This window comes from Chaetura pelagica, unplaced genomic scaffold, assembly GCF_000747805.2.
Source record: "Chaetura pelagica isolate M959 unplaced genomic scaffold, ChaPel_1.0 scaffold366, whole genome shotgun sequence".
In the NCBI taxonomy this organism is placed as follows: domain Eukaryota; kingdom Metazoa; phylum Chordata; class Aves; order Apodiformes; family Apodidae; genus Chaetura; species Chaetura pelagica.
The window spans coordinates 321,220-346,815 of NW_009953492.1; the positions used below are offsets into that span (position 1 = coordinate 321,220).

The window sequence follows — 25,596 nt, forward strand, 5'->3', positions numbered from 1 at the left end:
GCCCAGAGAAGCTGTGGCTGCCCCATCCCTGGCAGTGTTGAAGGGCAGGTTGGATGGGGCTTGGAGCAACCTGGGCTGGTGGGAGGTGTCCCTGCCCATGCAGGGGGGGGATGGAACTGGATGATCTCTAAGGTCCCTTTCAACCCAAACCATTCAACGATGATGATGATGAAAAACTTTCCATAGTGAATCATCTGAAGATGCCTCTAGTATAGAAAGCACAAATCTACAAAGAAATCACTGTTAACTAACACAAAGCTCTAATGGCATACATGCTAAGGAAAGGGGTTTATTTGCCTAGATCAGGGAGTAGGCAGTAGACAGTTCAGGTGGATGACTCCAACTCAGGAGAAGGCCCTTTGGGCAAGGGTAGGAAAACTGAGTCAGCATCAGAGCTCCAAAGGGAGAAAGTAATAACTTCAGAGGGAACAAGGGCACTTGTGTCAGTGCTGAAGATGCTCTGTTAGAATGTGACATAACACAAAGTAAGTCATGTAAGCAAAGGGAAGCTGAAGCAATTGACAAAAGAAGCTGGATGCCAGGACAACCAGGCACCAGCATCAGAAATCTAAACAAAAAAACCTGAAAACCAACACCATCACCCAACCACCCCCTGAGTACTGGCATAACACTGTACACAGAGCTGACAGCAAATACTCTACTTCTGTTGAGGGACTGATAACTATTTCCAAAGCCCAAAACACACAGGAACAGGAAAACAGTGAAACCAAATACACATACAGCGGTTAGGAGTCAAAAATTAGCCTCCGGATAGACCAGACTGGAATATTCACTAATCACTGTTTGTGTACACAAGATTTAAACCCTGCCTGCTTACATGGTCAAGTCAGTTGAGTCCAATTTCCACAGACTGAAAAAAAAATATCATATGAGAACTGAGAGACTAACTCACTGAAAATCAGTATTTTATACTAAAGTCTTTTAGACTCCTTTGAAATCTCAGTTGGAGATCCACCAGCCTTGTCCTGAAACCCAGGACTGATGATCCTGGCAGGTGGCATCGTTAGATGATGGGATTTGCAATGGAAAAACCCTGAAAGGTACTTAATTCTGCTGTAATAAAGATCAGTACACTCAGAACCAATAAAAAAGAAATTATGTTATGGTAAATATTGAATAGATATTTTTTGCCTACCACACATGTAAATTTGAAAACATGTGATATGCATTTTACCTTTTGAAGGAAAATTGTCAGATTATATCCATGATATCAATCATATCCATGATATTTTTAAATTTTTAAAGCCTTATTTGCCAGTGGTTTCCCTATAATACCAATTTAAACTTCAAATATTTAACTGTGCAAAGCCAGGACTATTTCTGCCAGTAAAGATAATGTTATTAATCCAAGACTGAGTCCCATGTCCAGCTAAGCCATTTTTTTGTATTGTTGTGTATCTTGAAACTTGCATTTTAACCTTTTCAGTATGCAAACTAATGTTAACATTTATCTTATCATCAATATCCAGGAAAAAAACCTAAAAATATATAATATTGCTATTATCTGTACATTTTCAGACTTTGGTATTCTTTGTCTGTATTTTAATATCTACTTCAAACCACAAGTAATTCTATACTGCTGTACTGCTGCTTAACACTTGTTAGGATTTTTCCAAAATGTTTGCCCCATAATCCTAATTCTACATTTGCATTCAAAGGCAACAGGAACATAGTTTTAATGACATTGTCAGAGCAGCTGATACACTTGTTAACAGTTAGCCAGGAAAGCATTTTCTTCCTCATACCTTGCTTGCGTACATCCTCTACAGCAGCAACCAATTCCTCCTTAAGATCCTGGCTCTCTTTAGCAATTTGATCTCCTTTTTCCAAGAAGTTTTGGGTGGCCTGCTCCACTGATGCAGCCAACACATGAGCCTTCTTAGAGCGCCCTTTCTTTTTGCCTGATGGTCCCTTATTGCTCGTGTTAACAAGCGTTGTTACCTGTGGGGAAGAAAAATAAAGGTTTGTCAGTTTGAATGATTCTTCAACTTTAAAAAACCAACTGATGGCCACTTAGTTCAATGTCCTTACTATTTTCTTTACCCTTGAAATGATGCAATGGTCACACATCCTGAATCAATAAAATGTAAAGTTTAAAATCCCAAGTATGGCAGGGCCTACCTCAAAAAGGTTTTTCCTTTTAACCTAGATTTAATCTGAGCTAAGCAAATTATAGTCATCAGTGAAGGAGGAAAAGATGAGAAAGAGGTATGGAAGGGCACTGGTGCTAACACATAATTTCTGTCACTGGTTTGCATTAAAAAAAAAAATAAAAATGAACAAGCCAATAAAATGAAAATCCAACACATGTAAGTCAGAAAGCATTCCAAAAGGCATCAGCCCTTTGGAGAAGTGTTGTCACTTACATCAGGTGGTGACAAAAACATTGTGGCCGTTTTCCAGCTATTAAGGAAGGAATAGCTCCTGCTGCAAAGATTATACAGGTTCAAACTATTCACTTAAGCATTGCTGCAATATATTTACAAAATATATATTATAATATTTTTATAATAGACAAAACAGATATTGAAATTATCCCACTTTCTCCCTAGTATTTAAAAAGAAAGAAAATTTGCTTCTAGGTTTCTAGAATCTCCTAAAGGAAACCCTTATTGAGCTGCAAACACACTCATTAGAAATTTAAACCACAAAGCTCAACAATACAGCACAGTGCGCACCACAGCTTTTTACAGGATCAAAACTACTTTACATGTCAGTCCCTCAGTGAAACAGGAACAGTGAATTGGGTATCATCAGGTGTTAAGTGAGTGAAATAATAGCAATGGATCCAAAATGCTCAGGGATGCAATTCACCCTAACCAGGATACAATCCAGGGAAGCTGAAGTTATTGGCATCCTAACCCAGAATTTTACTGTAAGAAAACAAAAATATTCACAATAAAGACCACGCACTACACAGGAAAAGATTTCAAAATTATAGAATCATAGAGTGGTTGGCAGGGACCTCAAGGATCATCTGGTTCAACCTTTCTAGGTACTACTCTGGTTGATATGAGGTGGCTCAGCCCCTTGTCAAGCTGAGACTTTAAACTGTCCAATATGGGGGGATCTGCCACTTCCCTTGGGAGACTGTTGCAATGTCTGACTGTCCTCATGGTGGAAAATTTACCTCTTGTGTCCAATGGGAATCTCCCCAGGAGCAACTTGTGCCCATCACCCCTTGCCTTTTCCATGGGACTCCTTGTAAATAGGGAGTCTCCATCTTCTTGGAAGCCACCCTTTAAGTACTGGAACATGGCAATAAGGTCTCCCTGAAGCCTTCTTTTCTCAAGGCTGAACAAACCCAGTTTTCTCAGCCTCTACTCATGTGGCAGGTCCTCCAGTCCTCTGATCATCCTTGTGGCCCTTCTCTGGACCTGCTCCAGAAAATGAAATATGATAATTCACTGTTGTCCCACTCCTATCACAGGCAGTGTGACAAGGTGTTTGGCAGAGCTGTGACCAAAGAGCCTTGGGCTGTGCTGTTTGTGACACCTTTTTTTTGACTTTGAGCTAGGTATTTTTTTCAAACCACACCTAAGAACTATGAAAGAGAGGGAAAGGCAGAGGGAAAAAAAGAGAAAAAAATATTATATTCTCAGGGCTTAAAAAGACCTTATGCATGTGCATAGAAGTATTGGGTGCAGAAAATGTATTTCAGAGCAGGAGTCTGCCTGCCTACCAGAAGGTAATATTTTTTCATCATCAGTTTTTTTCCACTACTTACATTTAGAAATTATATTTTCTGTATTCGTTTTTCCTTGACATTATTTTTCATGACATTTCCTAACGATCCTTTTTGTGGTTGATCATTGTCTATTTTAAGGATTTTATAATTTTCCAAGCAAGCAATCTAGGCTACCACTGTAACCTAACTCAGGCTTAGCAAACCACACAGTCACAGAATTATTGAGGCTGGAAAAGACCTCTGAGATCATCAAGCCCAGCCTATTACCAACACCACCAGATCAGCCAGACCATGGCACTAAGTGTCACATCCAGCCTTTCCTTAAACACCTCCAGGGATGGTGACTCCACCACTTCCCTGAAATGGAAAGGATATGCCCAGCACATGATAAGGATGACTAAGAAAAGCCTTCACCTACAGCAGGCAATAAAACTGTTTAAGCACGTGGTGAAATTCACATGGGAGACCCAAAGATGAAGAGGATAACGCCAGAACATGACATTAATAATTTGGACTTCTTGAACAAACTAGAACTAGACTGGTAGAATAGTTCAGATAGAGTAGAGAAAGGTCTGAAGCAAAAGAAAGGTGGTCAATAAATTAAGCCAAATCCGACTGTCTCATATATCTCTCAGGCAGAAGCAGGGGTCAATGGCTAAAGTAATGCTCAAAATAGCCCAAACACACTGAATGTGTGGTATTATTTTTGATTTATTGGAGTGCTAAAGAGCATTGCTTGGAACAAATACTCATTCCTAGTAAGGTCCTGTGTGTTGGTGGATGCCTCTGTGATACTGCAAGCACACAAGTTCACAAATGGTGTTAGAGACACTGATGCCATGTACCTCAATGGTTTGTAAACCTGAAGCAAGGGCTTATAAATTTTAAACAATGAAGATCTACAAACATGAAGTATCTGAAGAGCAATAGCTCACTACCTGCTGGACAGCAGTGCTCAGATGCTAGGAATTTTCTTTTTAATTTTATTTTGATTAGAAAGAGGTAATGTGGCACACACTCATAAAAAGGAATGGAAGACATATATGAGTCTAGGTGGACTCTCACATCAGCTTATTAAATATTTAAATGCCATTGAATACAATAAGGAGAAGTGATGGCTTTTATCACTATGTTAGTTACTATTCTTGATTTTTTTTTTCCCCCCCAGTATGTAGCTATTTTTAATTTAGGTCTGTAAACTGGAGATAGAATAACTAGGCCATATTGGTGACACTCACAGAATCAGAGAATAGTCATGATTGGAAAGAACCTCTGAGATCACCAAGTCCAACTATTATTAAAAAACAAACAAACAAACAAACGAAAAACCAACACACAACACACCACCCAAATAAACCAAAACCAAAAACCCCACACAACAAAACACCAAGCAAACACAAACACCACACAAAAAATCCCCTACAATCTTGGTCACTAGAGCATGCCCTGAAGTTCCACATCTACATGTTTCTTGGATCCCTCCAAGGATGGTGCCCCCTCCCCCCCCCTGGGCAGCCTGTTCCAGTGCCTGACCACTCTTTAAGTACAGAAATTCTTCCTAATATCCAATCTAAACTTCCTCTGGAGCAGCTTCAGGCCTCTCATCCTGTCACTGGTTGCCTGGGAGAAGAGCCAAGTCCTCACCTGACTGCAACCTCCCTTCAGGTAGTTGTAGAGAGTGAAAAGGTCCCCCCTGAGTCTCCTCTTCTCCAAGCTAAACAACCTCAGCTCCCTCAGCCTCTCCCTATAAGACTTTCCATCTAGACCCTTCACCACCCTCATTGCTCTCCTTGGGACCTGCTTTTTGTTTGGTCTTTGCTGTCCTCATCCACAGGACATGTGCAGCAGATGTTAAGATGTTCAAGTGGTGCTCACTGAAGATTCTATTGCTCTTTTCTTTGTAGTTTTTATTATGAAATACTTTTTCATTAATCTGTATCAGCCTTTCCTTTGATCTTAAATTATTTTAATTTTAGGAAGCACTGTGATCAGACATTGGAATGGACTGCCCAGGGAAGTGGTGGAGGCACCATCCCTGGAGGTGTTCAAGGAAAGGCTGCATGTGGCACATATAAATGCATGTCCTGCCAAAAAAACTCCACATTCTGCATTTATCCATGACTGCAAGTATAGAAATGAAGATAACAATATAAGCCAAGATGGACTGTTTCCAACATGCAGTTTCAAAAAGTAATCAGCATATCAAAACTAGATAATGTCAATTTATATGCATAGCAAAAAGTCTCCAATTTTCAAGTGTCAGAAACTGCATCTGCAGTTCAATTTCTGAGTGAATGAGATGCCTGGGAGAAGAGCCAAGTCCTCACCTGACTGCAACCTCCCTTCAGGTAGTTGTAGAGAGTGAAAAGGTCCCCCCTGAGTCTCCTCTTCTCCAAGCTAAACAACCTCAGCTCCCTCAGCCTCTCCCTATAAGACTTTCCATCTAGACCCTTCACCACCCTCATTGCTCTCCTTGGGACCTGCTTTTTGTTTGGTCTTTGCTGTCCTCATCCACAGGACATGTGCAGCAGATGTTAAGATGTTCAAGTGATGCTCACTGAAGATTCTATTGCTCTTTTCTTTGTAGTTTTTATTATGAAATACTTTTTCATTAATCTGTATCAGCCTTTCCTTTGATCTTAAATTATTTTAATTTTAGGAAGCACTGTGATCAGACATTGGAATGGACTGCCCAGGGAAGTGGTGGAGGCACCATCCCTGGAGGTGTTCAAGGAAAGGCTGCATGTGGCACATATAAATGCATGTCCTGCCAAAAAAACTCCACATTCTGCATTTATCCATGACTGCAAGTATAGAAATGAAGATAACAATATAAGCCAAGATGGACTGTTTCCAACATGCAGTTTCAAAAAGTAATCAGCATATCAAAACTAGATAATGTCAATTTATATGCATAGCAAAAAGTCTCCAATTTTCAAGTGTCAGAAACTGCATCTGCAGTTCAATTTCTGAGTGAATGAGAAATCCTCTGGGCCTTGAAGTGACATAAAGAAAGCATCAAGGGCAGACACAAAGAGTGAACACACCCTTTCTAAAATGTAAATACTTTCAAAGAACATGATGAAATGTCCTAGTCTTGTACCATGAGCTAGAAATCCCTACTGTAATTGTTCCTGCTATGTCCAGAAAGCTGAGAACCTCATCTGATGAATATTCATGGGCACCTTCCTCATGCATTGAGTCAGAATAAACTGTCATGGGCTTATTGCACTACTGAAAGAATTTTATATTGAGTATGTTTTGGGTTCCTTTGAACTTATTTTGAGATGGCTTAATCTCTCTGCTAGGGACAGAGGTAACTTGGTGCCAGCAATGGAAATGAAAAATAAAAACAAAACCTGTAATCATATTGAAACTGTACTTGAGTTTTTCAGCAGTATCTACCCAGAAGATTTTAACTGCATTTATGTTAAAAAGAAAAAGGAAAAAGACAAGACAAGAACACAGCTCAGGTTTCTGGCAGGGCTTTAAAGCTAACTGGTTTATTTGAAATATCCTGCCTATGCTGGTACAAAGAAAAGTATGTCTCTATCAGCTTCTATTACTAATTTATGCAGACCTCACCCAAAATTCTGCACAATTATCAAATACATCACTTGATAATTATCATAAGCTCATTCAGCAATCCTATAATGATCCTGGCTTTGTGATCACACAAGGGAACCTTGCTCTCTTATTTTATTAAAGAAGCTTCACATACTTCTAGCTCAGATCTCTGTTGGGAAAACAGAACTTCACTAATTAATAGTTCAGTCCCATCCTGAATTAAGTCTTCCTTACACAGCTTCAGCAGCACAAAAGAAAGGCCACGTGTGTGCAGGGATGCCAGAAGTGAAAGGGGACAGAGCTACATCACATACTCATCAAACTAATCCTCAGTCAGCAGCTACAGCTCCGAGAAAAACATTCCCAACTCTGTGAATTAAACTGTCTTCCCTACAGACTTCTAAAATACATGGGTCAAAAGTCTGAGAATTTTAAACCTCACATTAAAAAATATATTTATATTGACAGTTTTTGTTTGTTTTACTACTAATCCCTGTGGTTTGTCACTGATCACTCACCAAGTGACAAGACTGATGCCTTGTTATTCCCTATTCAGTGCAGGCTAGATGAAGAAAGGATTGAGAATAGCTCTTTGGAAAAGGACATGGAGATACTGGTAACTGAAAAATCACCTGTGAGCCAGCAATGTGGCCTTACAAGCTAGAAAATCAATTGTATCTTGAACTGCATCAAAAGTGAAGCAAGCAGGTCTGGAGACACTGGAATGCATTGACTAGAGAAGCTATGGATGGCCCATTACTGGATGTATTCAATATCAGGTTGGATGGAGCTCTGAGCAAGCTGATCCTACTGGAAGATGTTCCTGTGCATGGCACTGGGACTAGACTAAGTGATTTTTCAAAGTCCCTTCTAACCCAAATCATTCCAGCACCTGTCCTACGGAGACAGGCTGAGAGAAATGAGAAGATTCTGGAGAGATCTTAGAGCACCTTCTTAGAGTACCTGAAGGGGCTCCAGGAAACCTGAGGAGGGACTTTTTACAAGGACTTGTAGCAAGAAGACAAGAGGTAATGGATTAAAACTGGAGGAGGGGAGATTTAGGTTGAATATTATGAGGGTGGAAAGACATGGGAACAGGTTGGCCAGGGAAGTTGTGGCTGCCCCATCCCTGAGGGAGCAGCATGGAGAGACTAGATGGAACTTTGATGGAACTAGATGGAACTCACTAGACCACATGTGGTCTAGTGGGAGGGGTCCTTGCCCATGGCAGGGAGGTTGGAACTAGGTGATCTTTAAGGTTCCTTCCAACACAACCCATTCTACGGTTCTATGATTTTTAAATATCAATGACAGAGGCAGTTGGAGCTTTACAGAACATGGACAGTATCAATCTCTTTATTTGTTGTTGCTTTTTTCTTTTTTTAATAAACCAAGCCAATTATGGCTTTGTAAGCATGGACATGATGAACATCCGTCACACAAATACTTCGGTGTGGTTGTGACAAATGAAATCAATGTAAAAGGGTTTATCTGAAAGATCAATAATTATTTGCAAAAAAAAATAATAAATTACTATTCTCCCTTATGTCCTTTCTATTTCAACTAAATACTACTTGTTCTTCCCAGTGGCATTTCTTGAATCTGAGCAGCTACAAGTTATTCCTGTCTGCTGATACACTCATACATCACCAAGCCACTGGAAACACTCAATGACCTGAAAAAAGACAGCCTTGACATTTTAGTTAAAGGGTCCTTTTGCTTCTAGATATCAAGCTCCCCTTCCACTCGAATGCACTATCTCACTGCCTGACTAGTTATACTAACGGTATTCCCCTAAGCATTGTTTTTGAAAATCCTCCTGTTCCCAAAAGAAGTTTGTTTCACCAAAGAAAAAAAAAAATAATCACTACAACTACTTGGAAAGCAAGAACTTCATTTTCCAAATGTTCTCAGGGTTGGGTTTTCTTTTTTTGTCTGTTTCCTTTAGGAGCAGGATGAAACAGAGACCTTTCATTGGGAGAGAAACTGGTTGTGTTATGGGTTAAAGGACTGGTGTGGCTGCAGGAAGATCAGATTCCTTTCCTTGCTCAAAATGAAGTAGAGAACAGACCTGAACACTCTGTGACCTTCTTCACATGGACGACCCAGAATGAGAGCAAAACCAAATGGGACTTTCCTTTATACAGTCCTAGCTCAAAGCACCATGAACTCACTTTACAATATGGCTCTCAGCAGTAAGTAGATCATTAGGTAATCCTAATCCAGCTACAATTATTGAGCAAAATACAGTAGAAAACACTTTCAACAACTCTTTCTTCTCCCTTCCCATGAAGAACAGAAAAGCAACTAGTTTGTTTTTTTCCCCCACATTTGCGCTTATTCTCTAGGCATACATAAAAAATGGCTTTTCCCTTATTACACCAATGTAATTGTGAACACAGATGTTCTGCTAGGCATGATTCAGTCCTTAATATAACTCCTTTTTTTTTCATAATAATCATTCTTCAAATTTCTCTATCAACTTAATTAATTTGCCACTGTCCTCAGCCCATAAATCATAACAGCGTACATAATTAACACTTGTAATTATCTCTGCACAATTGGCACCAGCTGTGCACCTAATTCATAGAACTGAAATTATTTTTCTATTATACAGATACATATTTTCAAAGATAAATTCCACTACCCACACTGAATTCCAGTGTGTTAACCCACTCTTTTTGTACTCCTTCCAGCTCCCTTCAGTGTTTGCCAACACCTGCTGGTTAGAAGAATGGATAAATAAGCAGGCTATTCTCTTTAATGTATAAATTATTAGCTAAGATGTTAAGAATGCCAGTGACACACTTACCTTTTGGATGCAAAGTACATAGATAAATCAGGCAGCCCTGATTAGAGCCAGTATATTTTAATCACATCTATCTTGAGGACAGCAAGCTGCTCTGATTCACGTTTCTGCTGCCAGATACAAATTCCTGAGCTAATCTGCATATTTCTATTCTGTCTACTTGATGTACCTTTAGGATGTAATTTAGATACAGCACACCCTTACTGATGATTTACATTGTTCTTATCAGTGCTCAAACCATGGAAAGAGGTTTATATCACAGCCACCATGAATTAGTATTATTTAAGGCACTTTTAAAGTTCCCCAACAAGCATTTTAAAGTTAATCAGCAAGTATTAATTCTCCGTGGAATTTCCTACCACATCTGTTAACCAAAAGAAGAAAACCCCCCCCCCCAAAACCAGACCAGTAAGAAAAACCCCATCATGCTTATTTTCATCCTACAAAACTTCCTGCAATCTTCTTTTATACAACAGATACACAAATCTGCAATGTTTTCACTGACTCTCCCACAATTGAAACAAGAACAAAAATTAAGCTAATAAAATATCTCCGCTTATGTATTTTGCCTCTAATTTGCAATAAATTAGGAGCAAAAAATGTTAAATTCTCTTTTTGTGATGAAGTTCCACTGTTAGTTGGCACTAAACTGCTGTGATGTTACTTAGAAGGCTAATAAGAATTCCATCTTTTCTTATAACGCCATCATAGAAGGAGTTACCTGGTAGACAGGAAAAATGAGATTATGTTAACATTCCACTCATGAAAGAGAACAGATTTATATTCCTCAAGTTTCCTATGGATTCATTTGCTCATGTACATGACTCGAGGTTCCCCACCCAGACCACTTACTAGCCTTGACTGTGACCCCAGGAAAAGCCCTAGAGATGCAAGAACAGTTGTTCAGTTGCTACAGCTCATTCAGCCTCGGTGCCAAGCCTGACAAGGAGGTTGCAGTTAGTGCCACTGACAGCAGTGCTGCACTGTGGTGTGGACACTTGTCACCGGGTCATGCCACTAGGACCAAGAACATGTTGCATGGAGACATTAAGAAGAGCATGGCCAGCAGGTCAGGGAGGTTGTCCTCCCCCTCTTCTCTGCTCTGGGAAGGCATCACCTGGAGCACTGGGCAGTTCTGGGCTCCCCAGTTCAAGAGAGACAAGGGGCTACTGTAGAGAGTCCAGCACAGGGCACTGAGGGGATGAAGGGGCTGGAGCATCTGCCTGTGAGGAAAGGCTGAGAGAGCTGGGGCTGTTCAGCTGAGAGAGAAGGAGGCTGAGGGGGGATCTCATCAGTGCTTATTAATTACAACAGTAAATGTCACTGATGCCATTAAGGGCAGTTTCCTATTTTTCTCCAATTTTACCAATTTTTCATCTGGGGCAAAACTTAGTCACACTACTTTCCTAAGTCCAAGGAAAGTCATTATAAGATGCAATTTGCCATGAGGATCTAAAGCCCCCAAGAAAATCTGCTGCCACTTTATGTGAATAATGAGAAATAAAAAACAAATAACAACATAACACCTCATTAACTCTAATTCTATTCAAAACTGAACACAGAACTAATAGTCAAGCTTACAAAGACATAACATGCATGATGTGAGATATGTAGAGAAGCTGGCTATCCAGTTGGTGACTGGTCACTAGTGGTGCCTCCGGGGCTCAGTTTTGGGGCCGGTCTTGTTCAGTATCCTCATCAATGATCTAGAGGAGTGGATTGAGGGCTTTCTCAGCAAGCTTGCAACAGCAAGTTTGCTGGGAGTGTTGATCTGCTTGAGGGTAGGAAAGCTTTAGTGAGGGACCTGGACAGGTTGAATTGATGAGCTGAGGCCAATTGCATAAAGTTCAACAAGGCCAAGTGCAGAGTCCCTGGCTTTTGGTCACAACAACACTTAGCAACACTACAGGCTTGGGGAACAGTGGCTAGAAAGCTGCCTGGTAGAAAAGGACTTGGGGTGCTCTTTGACATGCAGCTGAACATGAGCCAGCAGTGTGCCCTCGTAGCCAGGAAGGCCAATAGCATCCTGTCCTGTATCAGGAATAGTGTGGCCAACAGGCATAGGGAGGTGATCATACCCCTGTATTCTGGTGAGGACTCAACTCCACCACTGTGTTCAGTTCTGGGCCCCTCACTACAGGAAGGACATTGAGGTACTGGAGCATGTCCAGAGAAGGGCAACAAAGCTGGTGAAGTGGCTGGAGAACAAGTTGTATGAGGAGAGGCTGAGGGAACAGGGATTGTTTAGTTTGGAAAAGTGAAGGCTGAGAAAGACCTCGTCGCCCTCTACAAATTCCTGAAAGGAGGCTGTAGGGAGGTGGGTGTTCATCTCTTCTCCCAAGAAAATACGGACAGGACTAGAGGAAATGTCCTGAGGTTGTAGGAGGGGAGGTTCAGATTGGTATTAAGAAGAATTTCTGTACTGAAAGAGTGGTCAGACACTGGAACAGCCTGCCCAGGGAGGTGGTAGAGTCACCATCCCTGGAAATATTTAAAAAAACATGTAGATGAGGCACTTCAGGCCATGCTTTAGTAGGCTTTTTTTTAAATTTTGTTTTATTTTGGTGTAGAGGGGATGGTCGATGTTGGACACTGTGATCCTAGAGGTCTTTTACAACTGTAAGAATTCTGTGATTCTGTGATTTAGTATTATAATAACAAAATTAAGTCTTGTGGTACTTAGAATTATCAGCATTAACCAATCAGAAATGAAGCCACTTTGTCCTAAATACTGGTAAATGGGTCCTCAAAATCTCAAAGAAGTCAAGCAGAACACACACATTATTTTTGAAACAGAACCAAAAGGTAACATACATGTACTCATCTCCAAGTACCAAATCACTTGAGAGCTGTACAACAACAACAAAAAAAACCAAACAAAAATTCTACTTAGCCTCAAAGTATTGCCCATTTAGCTAAGGGTCTTTACTTCTCCCGATTCTTTAGAAGAATACACAATTAATTCTGACTCATTCAAGGCAGATGTTTCATTAAGCCACATGAGGGCACACCAAGCTAGAGTAATAGCGGGAAGGCGACTTGTGAAATCCCTGGGTTTAAGTCTACTTTGTGCTGTATTATTGGATCTGTCTGGGACTTGTCACTATAAACAGCACATGCTTTACCAAGTGAAATGCTTAGTTGATAGTCCAACAGAGGCTACAAGGATGATTAAGGGACTTGAACATCTCTCCTATGAAGAAAGGCTGAGAGAACTGGGGCTGTTTATTCTCGAGAAGCGAAGGCTGAGAGGGGATCTTAATAATGTCTATAAATATCTGAGGGGTGGGTGTCAAGAGGAAGGGGACAGTCTGTTTTTGGTGATGCCCAGTGATAGGACAAGGAACAATAGGTATAAGCTAGAACATTGGAAGTTCCACCTCAACATGAGGAGAAACTTCTTTCCTGTGAGGGTGACAGAGCCCTGGGACAGGCTGCCCAGAGAAGTTATGAAGTTTCCTTCTCTGGAGACTTTCAAGACCTGTCTGGATGCCTTTCTGAGGTCCCTTCCAACCCCTAACATTCTATGAGTCTGTGATTCTATGATATTTAATGTACCATTTCCTTTACACTTCTATTTATATTTATTTATTTATTTATTTATTTTTAAAAACTGTTCACACTCTTAATGGTAGCTTTATTTAAGATTTCGTTCTCAAAAGAACTCAACCACATGCATGCAACACTTGTATTGGCTAGGAGAAAAGAAAAAAGAGAGATGGCAACTTCCTTAGTAAGGTCCTACAGTTTTTTCTAACTTATTCTGGGGCTATTTATGTCGAAAGGGCAAAAATACATGCAGCTGGAATAGAAGTTTTAATATTATCTACCTTTGTTTTTTGGGCTTTTTTTTCACCGACTAAGACATTGTATTAGAGGAAATAACATAAGAGGATTTAAATAATCCTTAACGGGCTAGTAAACCAAAATAGCAGGCAGCTATAAAGGCAGGTAGCACTATGTTTATTATAAGCAGGCTGGTCTCCTCAGGCATCCACCAGGCAGTGAGGAGAAGCTGGCACTCCTGGGAGCCCCTCCATTAGCTACTGCCTGAGCCTCCAACACAGCCCCCCTAGGGGAACATTATTGTTTGTGAACTCTTCTAAATAGCATTTAAAACAATCTTAGACAGCACTACAATCCTCAGGAAAAAAGAAAAAAAGATTTCCAGGAGTTTCAGTTAATGTAAAATACTGGAAGTGAAGGAAGTGAAATACTTCAGTCACATGCAGTGATTTAGTACTCTGGTTTCTCTCTAACACGAAATACATCTTTTTTTAATGAAAACCTTTCCTATAAAGAACAGCAGAAAACAGAAGCAAACAATCTTCCCTTCTATTTATACAACAGATTAAATCCAAATCCCCCTAAATGGGTAATAATAAATTTTTCTGGGAGTTCTATTATGAAGAATAATGAAATTAACTCCTTCTTCCAGGGTTGTTTTTTTTTGTGTATTTGTTTTTCAATAACAAAGAACTGAGGGAAATGTAGAAAACTATTTAAAATTACTAGCAAGAAAATGAAGAGAATATTTTTTTCCAAGAAGACTGTACAAAATTCTTTACAGCAAAATTTAGACAGGTTAAAGTCAACATTATTACCATGTTATTTGTATCCAAAACAGACTTAAGTAAATGAAAACATAACTCTCCAAGAGTTATGAGACAACCTAAGACAGACAAGATAAGACCAGACTATTGGTTTTATTTTCTTTACCCACCATTTCTTACCCTTATTCAAGCAATAAGCAGACACTCAGGTATCTAGTTTGGAGAAAGTATGACTTGGAACTACAGAGTTTGAACAAAATCACATTTTTTTTTAGATGCTGGCACATTTTACCTTCAGCCACCTGTTTCATGGTGATGACAACCTCCAGAACAGTGCAAGTACACAGACAGAAGGAAATAACTCTATCAGTCTTTCCATTTAAGTTTGCCAGTTGTTTGAGTTCTGAAATAACTTGAAATGCAGTTTTGAAAGAATCACAAAAAGGTACCAACAGCCACAGCTCTACCATTCCGTTGCAGTCCTGCTTACACCACAAGCAGCAAAGAAAATACTGTACAGATTGTAAGTATTCTCACTCAAAAAGAGACACTTTTCCCTGAATGGTGCTTTTTTTAGGCTGTTCATTTTGCACACACTGTGTGGAATCTCCTTCACCACCTTAGGATTCAAAATGTATTGCTAAATTGTTAGTTAATTGTGGCTGGAAGGATCCTCTGGAGGTCTTCAGTCCAGCCCCTCATCAAAGCCCATCCCCAGCCCATATCATGACATCCTAGAAGGAAGGCACCTGTAAAGGCCATCTAGTCTAACCTTCCTGCAGGGAGCAGGGACCTCTTTAACTAGATCAGGTTACTCAGAGCCCTATCAAGATTACATCAGATTATTCCATCCTACCCCAGGACTTTGTGTTGACTTCTATTGAGCTTCATCAGGTTTCTGCCAACCCATTTCCTCAGCCTGTTGACATACTCCTCATGGCAGCCCCACCTTCCAGCACACTGACCTTCCTTCCAAATTAGTATTCTCTGGAAATCTATTGAGGGTGCACTTCAGCCTGTTGCCCAAACCAATGACAGGACATGAAACAATATCAGCTTGACAGCAAGCCCAGTAGAACACCCTGCCACTTGTTGGCCATCAATCTTTGACCACTACTCTTGAAGTCCAGAAGTCCAGCCAGTTTTTGACGTGCTTTGAAGTCCACCTGTCCTCTATACACTGTGCAGATGGTGGGAAGGCAAAGCCTGTATTTCACCATTTGCACAGCAATACAGGAAAGAAAGTTAGCCTAAAACATAGAAGACTCTTGTGTTATTACAGACAAATTGGGTGAGAGACTTGAAGGAGGTTGCTGAAAGGCTGATTTGTTACTTTGCATTTGTTTTTAATACCAGCTGACTGATTTTTCAAGTTTTTACTAAACTTTTAACTCAACTAAAATGAGATGTGATGCTGTCTTTTTATGGCCAGATACATGGTGTATCTGTCACTAGAGAACAGCCATTGGGCCTGGAGGGACATTCCTCTTCAGTAGAGTGTAATCCATGCATTAAAAGGGTGGTATGCTGTGCTGGCACACAAACATTTTATTTTACTATTTCATCACTGCAAACCACAGCAGTACAGCTTGCTGATGCAAATAATCTATTAAAAAACAGAATTCTGGACATGGCAAAGGAAAATTTTTCCAGAAAACACCTTTGGTGAAACTAGAAGCAAGTACTGGCTTTCTCCCAGGATTTGCCAGGAACAGAAATCATCTCTGTATCACTTCTGCTGATCTTCATTCACACAGATCTAACAGCTACTTCTGTCCCACACATTCCACAGATGAATCTTTTTTTTTTTCATTGTTTGTTTCAATAAAACCATGACTAATACATCTAATTATCCCACTGCATATGGTACCTTTCTAATTACCACAGTACTAGGCATTTGTCTGCCCACCTGATAACTGAATTTGGTTTGTTTTTTTTCTCCCTGTGGTAAAGAGATCAGATTATTTTCCCCTCCTGCTGCAAATTAAATTGTCCTTCCTAACTCACTGTCTCTTACCATTGGCACTATCAGCATCAATTTTCTGACTAGTAAAACAGTAACAATAACTTTGGATTAAACTTAACCATATGGAGAAGGAAAGAACAACATTAAAAATTTGAAGTGGAATTACCCCAACTGGCATTGACAGCCAGCAGAAGACCTAGAGATTAAAATGAAAAGAATCTGATTCATATACATTCTCAGTAAGGGGCAACTGGCAGAACAGAACAGCAGGTGCCAGAAAGAAGGTGTCATGTCTGAAACACAGAAAGTGACATGAAGCTGGTTTTCAACTCATTCCAACACAAGCAAAGGCACACAAAATCAGCTCTTTATTAAAGAATAAATGTATTAATTAATATTGAAGTATAGAGATTTCAGGCTGTATTTGTTATTTAATAAGGATGTCATCCTTAACAATATATAATTCCATATCAAATTTCCCACCAGTTTTCTCAGTAGATTATTATTGCTAAAAATTTTAAAACTGTCCATTTTTTTTCCTCAGTAAGCTGCCTACAAAGCACCTTTTAACCGTGCTTTCTTTAATTATGAGAAGAAAAGCCTTTGCCAAATTTCTCTAACATAACTGTTATAGAAGAGAATATAGCTGTTCTGTAACATAACTTTCTTCTGCCATTAACTCCTACTCAAGAAAAGAATGATAGTTCTTGACAAACACTCCTAGACATGTTGAAAACCACCCAACAGAGCCCTTGAGGATGGAGTTTGATTTCTTTGCCTTCAGAGCCATGCACAGAGCCAGCAGAAATTTGTACACCTCTAACTAGGGAAAAAAAAAAAAAAGGATTGACTCACAAAATACAAAAAATTGGTAAATAAATAAATCTGAATGGACAATATGGAAAGTTTCAGCCAGTTATCACAGGGAATGTGGAACAGCTTTTAAATATAACTCTCTGTAGTATAACCTAGGAGACTGTAGAGCTAGGGAACAGAAATATTAGGATTAGCATCTATCAGTGGAAGTATTTGTTAAGCACTACAATTACAGCAGAGCAAAGGATTAAAAGTACAATCATTTAGTCAAACTAAAGAGAACAACTCTTTCACTCTGCCACTTGAAAGACTGCATCAGGCCAAGTACTACTGACAGCTGTTTTCAAGGACCATTTTTACACTTGGGCTGGGTATCGTTTGTGTACTTTTATCTTAGATACAATGAAATAGAATGAAATAGAATTATTATTATTAATCTTGCTAATTGATTGAAATTATATTTGAATATGAATGCATCTCCTGCACCATTTCTAGATAATGTCTTATTTTTGCCACTTACTGTATATTATATGAACACTTTCATGAAGGAAGGAACAAAGAAAATAATTTTCCTTCTATCTTTTTATGAAGGACATGGTTCTGAGTTGTTACAATAAACAAACCTGGACAAATATAAAGGGAATTGCTTTTCTATAGTGGAATATATAGATTAACATAGGTACATCCTGGAGGGATCAAACTAAGGCGATTTTGCTGTTGAATCACTATGGAACATAATTATACTTCAGTGAACATGTTTCTAGAAGAGAGGAGATGTAGGTTAGACATCAGGAGTAAACTTTAATGTGAGGGTGGTGAGAGCCTGGCCCAGGTTGCCCAGAGAAGCTGTGGCCGCCCCTTCCCTGGAAGTGTTGAAGGGCAGGTTGGATGGGGCTTGGAGCAACCTGGGCTGGTGGGAGGTGTGCCTGCCCATGCAGGGGGGTTGGATCTAAATTATCTTTAAGGTCCCTTCCAACCCAAACTATTCTATGATTCTATGATTCACTAAGTTTTATCTATAAATTATATAAATGAATGAGAATTATCCTCAAGGATGACAGACTGATGTGTTCAGCCTGCTATTGAAACCAAAACATTTCTTTATTGCTAATGTATAGAGTTTTGGAGATGTCACCAGAGGTTCTTGAAAAAGAAGGAATAAAAGATCTTAGAGCCTTGAGTAAACAAACTCTTGTTTCTTTTGGATTATTCTAAAACTGTACTTGAATCCAGGTCTGTACTAGAAAGATTCACTGGCAGAACTGTTGCTGATGCAGAATCTCCTCTTCCACAAGCACAGCTGCTTTGCAGCCTCTACAGGAAGTTTTCTTTTTAGGCAAAGGCCCATCATGAACAAAAGTTGGTGACTTGCAGCTGCTGATCCTGCCACACCTGCAGACCACAACCACATTGGATTCTAGCTTGGTTCAAATAAACTGTCTTATTCACAAACAGATTGAGTTAAACTGGTGCAAAGCGTCAATGTCCTGCTCAGGATTTAGCTATCAAAAATTATGATCTTGCACTTTTTCCATGCAATATGCAAATCCTGGAATCCTTCAAGGCCATTTTCTGTGGTCAGTTTGACATTTCAGATACAATAATGGTAGGAGGAGTAAATGAACTTTCTTAAATTAATGCAGGGTGACACATTCAGATTTTACTGTTATTCATTATAACTCCACATTTAAAAGTTCAAGTAAGATTCTATTCTAAGCTAAAAAATTTCCAATTTTTTACTTTGTTTGTTTTACTACTTTTGGCCTTAAGTTGTCTAAGAAAAAAATGTGCAAACCTTTTCCATACATATAAGTTTTCATTAAATAGAAAGTTTTTCCTGAATACCACCATTAAGGATTGCAGATTAAATGTAAAATTCACTAGTTATACTTATTTGTTGTCATTTATTAAGTAAAACATTTAGTATTAAATCCCCCTATTTTCAAATCTGGAGACGTTTGTTAACTGAACTAGTTTTCCATTAAACTTTAGGCCAAATAAATGTGATTTACTGTGCTGACAAGCTGTTAGAAAGGTGGAAAAAGGTTTTAGAAGTAGATGTGTGAGTATGATATACAAAAGCACATGCCTAACAAATGTTGCTGAGGTTTTGGGTTTGTTGACTTCTTTTTAATATCTGAACTGGAAGAAAAAGTGGAATACCCTTTTGACAAATTTCATCAGCTCTATATTACATAGTGACAGTTTCTTGTATTCCTTTGATGGCTAAATGCAGGTTAGATTTAATTGGGTCATTAGACTAGATTTGACAGAAAATCATTTGAATTCTCAGTTTCACCTTATCTCAAATCATGACTCCCAGGGAAGCAGAAAGAGGCTGCTCAGTGCATGGATTTCAGCCAAATAAAAATATCAGCATTCTGAAAGCCCAGAAATTACAAGATTCCTGAAATCTCTGTTCTTTGCCATGAAAACAAAGAATCTGCTTTTCAATGCAAAGTGTTTCAAGTCATTTTTTTCAGCTGTTTGGTCAGATTGTTCCCCAAGCACAATTTCCAGAAACAAAAAGAATCACAGAATGGTTATGGTTGGAAGGGACCTTAAAGATCATCAGGTTCCAACCTCCTTGCAATGAGGAGGGACACCTCCCACTAGACCAGGGACAAAGCCTGATCTAACCTGGTCTTGAACACCTTAAACAATAAGATTAATTTATGCTGAATTTTTAAGAGCTAATCCACAATTTCAAGTGAAATTGGAAGAAGAATTTCAGTGTACACATCCCAGCAGATGGTTACATAGGTCTTCAACAGAGTGACTATGTTCAGAAATTTATTAACAGAATCATCACAGTTATTAATTTGTGAGGAAAGAGTAGGAAAGTTTGTTTCAACTGTTGTTAGTTAACAAGAAACTCTGTAAAACATCTTAACAAACATCTTGACAACATAAACAGTTAAGAAGGATGAATTTAAAGAGAACAAACACCTTTCTTGGAAGCATATATATGAAATTAAGAAAGGGATTATACACATTGACTCACAGGAAATGTTTCTTTTCAGGAAGATGAATAGCTCAGTATGCCATGGAAGAATAATTAGGAAGATTTACATTTCCTGGGTGTCATTTGCTCTTAACTAATACTCCTCTGTATAGTCAAGGTTTGTTGTTATTTTTTGTCTGAATAATTTGAAAAATTTTCCCCCATGACTGTGAATACAGTATGGAAAATAATTAATGAAAATAAAATCGGCAGGAAAGGTTCCATTCTTAAGTAACTAAATCAACCCAAACACACATCCAGAGATATCCTCCAGCTTTAGACAGACAAAGAGTTCTAGTATAGCATGAAATCAAGTGGCATAAAAAACCCTTGCCTCCAACTGAGGCAGGAGTTGCCTCTAAATGACAGATTTTTAATTTTTAATTTATTTTTTTTAATTTTTACAAATCAAATTCACACACAGATCTTTAATATTTCCAGCAGCTGGTACCAGCAGCCAAACTTGAAGCCTATATGTAAATAACCTGATGGTTTCCTACAAATGCAAATGCAGGTGGGAACAAGGTATACAAGATGCTTAAACATTCACTTTTATCTCACAAATTAAACTGAAGTCACAGAAGGGACATCAAGTTAGACAACCTTTGAAAATTACCACAGAAATCTACTTTACATTTGCTAAGTATTTTTGGCGACGATATGAATTCAGGTAGTTAGGTACTTATGATCTCTTGAATATAATCAATTATGAAAGGATAATGGATTAATTTTAACGTTTGATTGCACAAGCAACGTAATAGGCAAGATTTCACACTTATTACCTTTTCAAAATAAAGATACTTCTGATTAACCACAGATGCTCTCCAGGATGTTTCTCCCCCTCTGTTTCAATGTCTTTGAAAAAGTCTGTGGCTTCAGCAGCAGCCTTGACTTTTCTTTCAAGCAATCACAGAATCATAGAATAATAAAATGGTTAAGGTTGGAAGGGACCTTAAGATCATCCAGTTCCACCCCCCTGCATGGGCAGGGACACCTCCCACCAGCCCAGGTTGCTCCAAGCCCCATCCAACCTGCCCTTCAACACTGCCGGGGATGAGGCAGGACAATCCACTCCTAACCAGCTTGCTAAAAATTCCCTATGCCAAATTCAAAAGAGACATGTACAAAGAACTAAGAAAACAGGAAACCAGGATAGACTAAGTGAGAAAAAAGCTCTTGGAAGTATGAACAGTCATTTTGTTGTGGGTTTGTACAACACGTGGCACAACGGAGATAGAGGATACTGGAGCCCAAACATGTGGCATCCTTTACTAAGAGTATGATGGTTAATGCCTGAGCATTTTGTAATGACTCACAACTTCAGGTCGCTCTGACTGGGGGGCATAGATTGAGTTCAAAGATAAAGTCCTCATTTAAAATCCTGTTACCACAGGAAGAATGTCTGCTGATTTATCTCCAGCTGATAAATTCCCCTATTTTGAAGAAGGCTTTAGGTCGCTTATTAGTCTCAGAGTTGAGCACCAGCTGGGAGGGGAGAAGCCACAACTTCCTTACCAAGAATATTAAGCTCTTCCAGCCTAAGTGGAAGGGAATAATTTGTTACAAGAAGAAGAAGCCTCAGTGCTGACCTGAAAATATGCAGTCTCTTATAATAAGCATGAAAACCTACACATACGCACACACTCCAGGAGCACATTTGTTTTTAACAGAGAGGAAAGAATCTCTTTTTTTTGCAAGACAGCAGAGAATTTTCACAGAAAAATGGCAAAGAAATGTGAAAACTCCCACTATATTTAGTTACAATTTGATTGCTGGTTATTTCTGATTATCAGCCTCTGAGTGAGGACAAACTTTGTGGTTGTTTAATCTTGACTCAGTCCTTGATCCCAATCCCAACACTTGAAAACCTTGCAGCTTTCTTAGAACACTAAAATCTGCCAATCTTTTTCTTCTTAAATAAAAATGCCTTGAGAATTGAAATGAGAAAAGGTCGAAAAAGGCATTTTGATCTTTCCTGCTTCCTCTCTAACAAAAAACTTAGTATAGTGCCTTGTGTTTGTTCACGCTCCTTTTTTAAGGAAATTGCTCAGATTGTAGCCATAACCTTCACAAAACCCAGAATAATATAACTCAGTAATAAAAGTAATTAAAATGTAACAGCTAAGTGTCCCTGATCCACCATCTTACATGCAGAGCACTTCTGATCATCAGAAGTGTCCATCATTTTTCTTACTTCCTCTTGGGCCTGCAAGAGATTTTAAACTGAAATACTTCAGCCTTCAAATTTAGCAAAGGAAATAGGAAAGATGCTGAAGAATATAAGAATACTCCTGGTGTCTGATATATGAATAAATGGAAAAGAAAGAGATGACACAGCATATATAAAATACAGTATCATATTAATGTCATTAATAAACATCAAAGCTGACCAAAAGAAAGCACAGGTCATGCTGCATTTAGTACCAAAATAGAAGATAAACTTCAATATTGAAATATAAAGTTATGCACCGTGAGGAAAAAAACAAGGATACATACAAAGTTATCACTATTCAGAAGAACATAAAGAGATGCTGTGAATGACTCTTTGCACTGGTGGTCAAAAAGACAAAGACTTCACAGGAAAGGAATTCAGGAAGTGGGAGTGGGGGGGAGGTATGAACAAGAACCCACCCCAAACAAAACATTCTGACATTCTTTCTCCATGGAAAGGACTTGAAAAAAATATCAAGGCTATCTCACCTCAAAACAGAATCAGCTCTACCTCTGCCCCTTCCAACAGGGGTATGGCAGAATATCTCTTCCAGTTATCCACTCCAGTTTTAAAGACCTTGAATGCTGCCCATTGTATGACTTCCATTTCCATATTCCATTAGTCTTACTACAAGCAAGTTTTCTCTGATGTGTGTCTAGAATCTTCCCTTTGCAATTTAAGCGCATTATTTCCTATCCCACATACTATGGCGGGCATGGAGAGCAAACGATCCCATTCTCTCTTCAGGTACTTGAGAGCTGTTACATTCCACTTCAGTCTCCTTTCCTTAGAATATGACCTCAGTTTGTCCAATATTTCACAGAATGTCCTGTTTCCTAGATTTCTGATCTCTGTTATTGCTTTTATCTGGACTCCTTGTAACTGTTCGAATCTTTCCTGAAGTGTGGTGCTTAAACTGGACATGATATTGTGTCTTACTAGCCCAGCTCAGCCCTTGCCAGTGCTGAAAACGATGGGAGGATTATTTTTCAGGAAGATGTATTTTGGTTCTGCAGCTGAATTTAGTGCTTACCTGTTTAGTAAATCATGACACTCTTGACATGCTCAGCTATGAGCTGTGATCCACTGCCTTTCCTTGCCTCCTCTACTGTGGCAGGTCACTGATGTGTATTTATGCAGTTAACTAGGCCCAACCAAGTGCAAAGCTCTCTAATTGCCTGTACTCAGTTCTCTTCTGTGTTTTCAGATTACCATCTGCAACTTGCCAAGGTTATGTTGACTCCTAATTCTGTCTCCCAGCAAGCCTACAGTCCCAGCTCTATCTTCATATTCTCTGCACAGGCAGTAGGTGTCTCTCCATTCCACTATCTGGACCATCAGTTAGAATATGAAGATCTGGACTCACCTATATTGACAGTGAAACCTGGTCACATCTAAACCATGGCTTGCTCCTCAAATTAGCATTTCAGGTAGTATTAAAAAGTCAAAATGGTGTCAAGATACATGGCACCAAATTCTCCTTCCTCAGTCAAGTCTAGTTATTACAGGAGGTAATTACAACAGTCCATGTTTCTTGTATTTTGTACAGACTCAACAGAAGTGTTCCTGACTTCTAGTTGAGGTCCAAATCACACCCTCAGAAAAGATAGAGTGGAACTGGAACAAAAAAACTGAGGAAGAAGAGTGACCAGAGAGAGCGAATCATCCTCCCTGCACTTCCTGATAGAGAATCACAGAATTGTTCTGGTTGGAAAAGACATTTTAGATCATCAGGTTCAACCATGACCTAACTCTACCGACCATTAACATAACTCTTCCAACCATTAACCTAACTCTACCAAGTCCAATGCTAAAACCATGTCCCTCAGCACCACATCTATATGTCTCTAAACACCTCCAGGGATGGCGATTCAATCACCTCCCAGGGCAGCCTGTTCCAGTGCTTAATTAACCTTTTGGTGAAGAAATGTCTTTTAATATCAAATCTAAACCTCCCCTGGCACAATGTGAGACCATTTGCTCTTGTCCTATTGCTTGTTAACTGGAGAAGAGATCAACTCACAACTTGCTGCAACCTCACTTCAGGGAGTTTTAGAGAGCGAGGAGGTCTCCTATACTTTGTGTTCTCCTTTGTCTCTGCTTCCCAGCCTCCCCAGGAATTCTTGGCTCCTGCTAATCGGTGGTTCAGAGACAGAAATCTCTGCACATTTCCTCAGCCTCACAATCTCCCCTAACTATCTGCTGTTGGACACCAGGGAAGACAGGAGACATGGCAAACCAGAACTCAGCTTGATAGCCCATAGAAGCATCAGGTGTTTATCAAAGCATCTGTTCTTGAGGAGTTTTTTTGGTGGTTTTTAAGAGGACTTGGCCTCAGATAGGGGCTGCCTGGACATGGCAGCTGTCTCACAGCACTGATCATCCCTGTGTCAATGTGTTACATTGTTAGAGGGTTTGATGGAAATGCCAATAGGATAAAGGATTTTTTTTTTTCTTGCAACAAAAAATTATTTCTTGGCTAAGGGAGAACTTAAAAAGAAATTTCTTCTCCATCCCACTTGAAAAACCTCTTCAAAAATTTCTTAGCAACAGGGTTACTCAACTCCACTGATATGGTAAAAAATGGTAATAAATCTACCCAAGTCAACTGCATTTGATATTGATGAAGGCAAAGACAGTTCAGAGTAGCTGAATGAGTAATGTAAAACATTACTCAATTGTGCAGTGGCAGGGAATGGCAACAAACCTCTTCTGCAGCATCATTTTTAATTACCTTTTTGTAGTCTCTGCATAGTTATGGATGTTCTGTATATTTATTTATTTTTTATTCTAACACCTACAGAAATGGAATCTTAAAGCTTGAATTTCTTTCTTAGCAAAATAGAGAATAATAAAGAAAACCTCTATAAAATTCCTTCACAACAAAAAAACCCACATTTAGTCAATCTTTGAATAACTTGGGTTTGCATTTACCTGTAGCAATCAATGTCTAAAAGCAT

The 25,596-nt window shown here is 39.2% G+C and overlaps 1 protein-coding gene across 1 annotated transcript in view; it reads right to left on the bottom strand.

Moving 5' to 3' along the window:
• Positions 1–25,596, bottom strand: part of CTNNA2 (catenin (cadherin-associated protein), alpha 2) — a gene marked incomplete at its 3' end in the record, with an annotated part of 427,358 nt that overhangs the window by 316,211 nt on the left and 85,551 nt on the right. Inside the window, exon 3 of the mRNA XM_009999054.1 lies at positions 1,767–1,962. Coding sequence (XP_009997356.1) covers positions 1,767–1,962 — 196 coding nt within the window. The remainder of the gene's footprint in view (positions 1–1,766; positions 1,963–25,596) is intronic.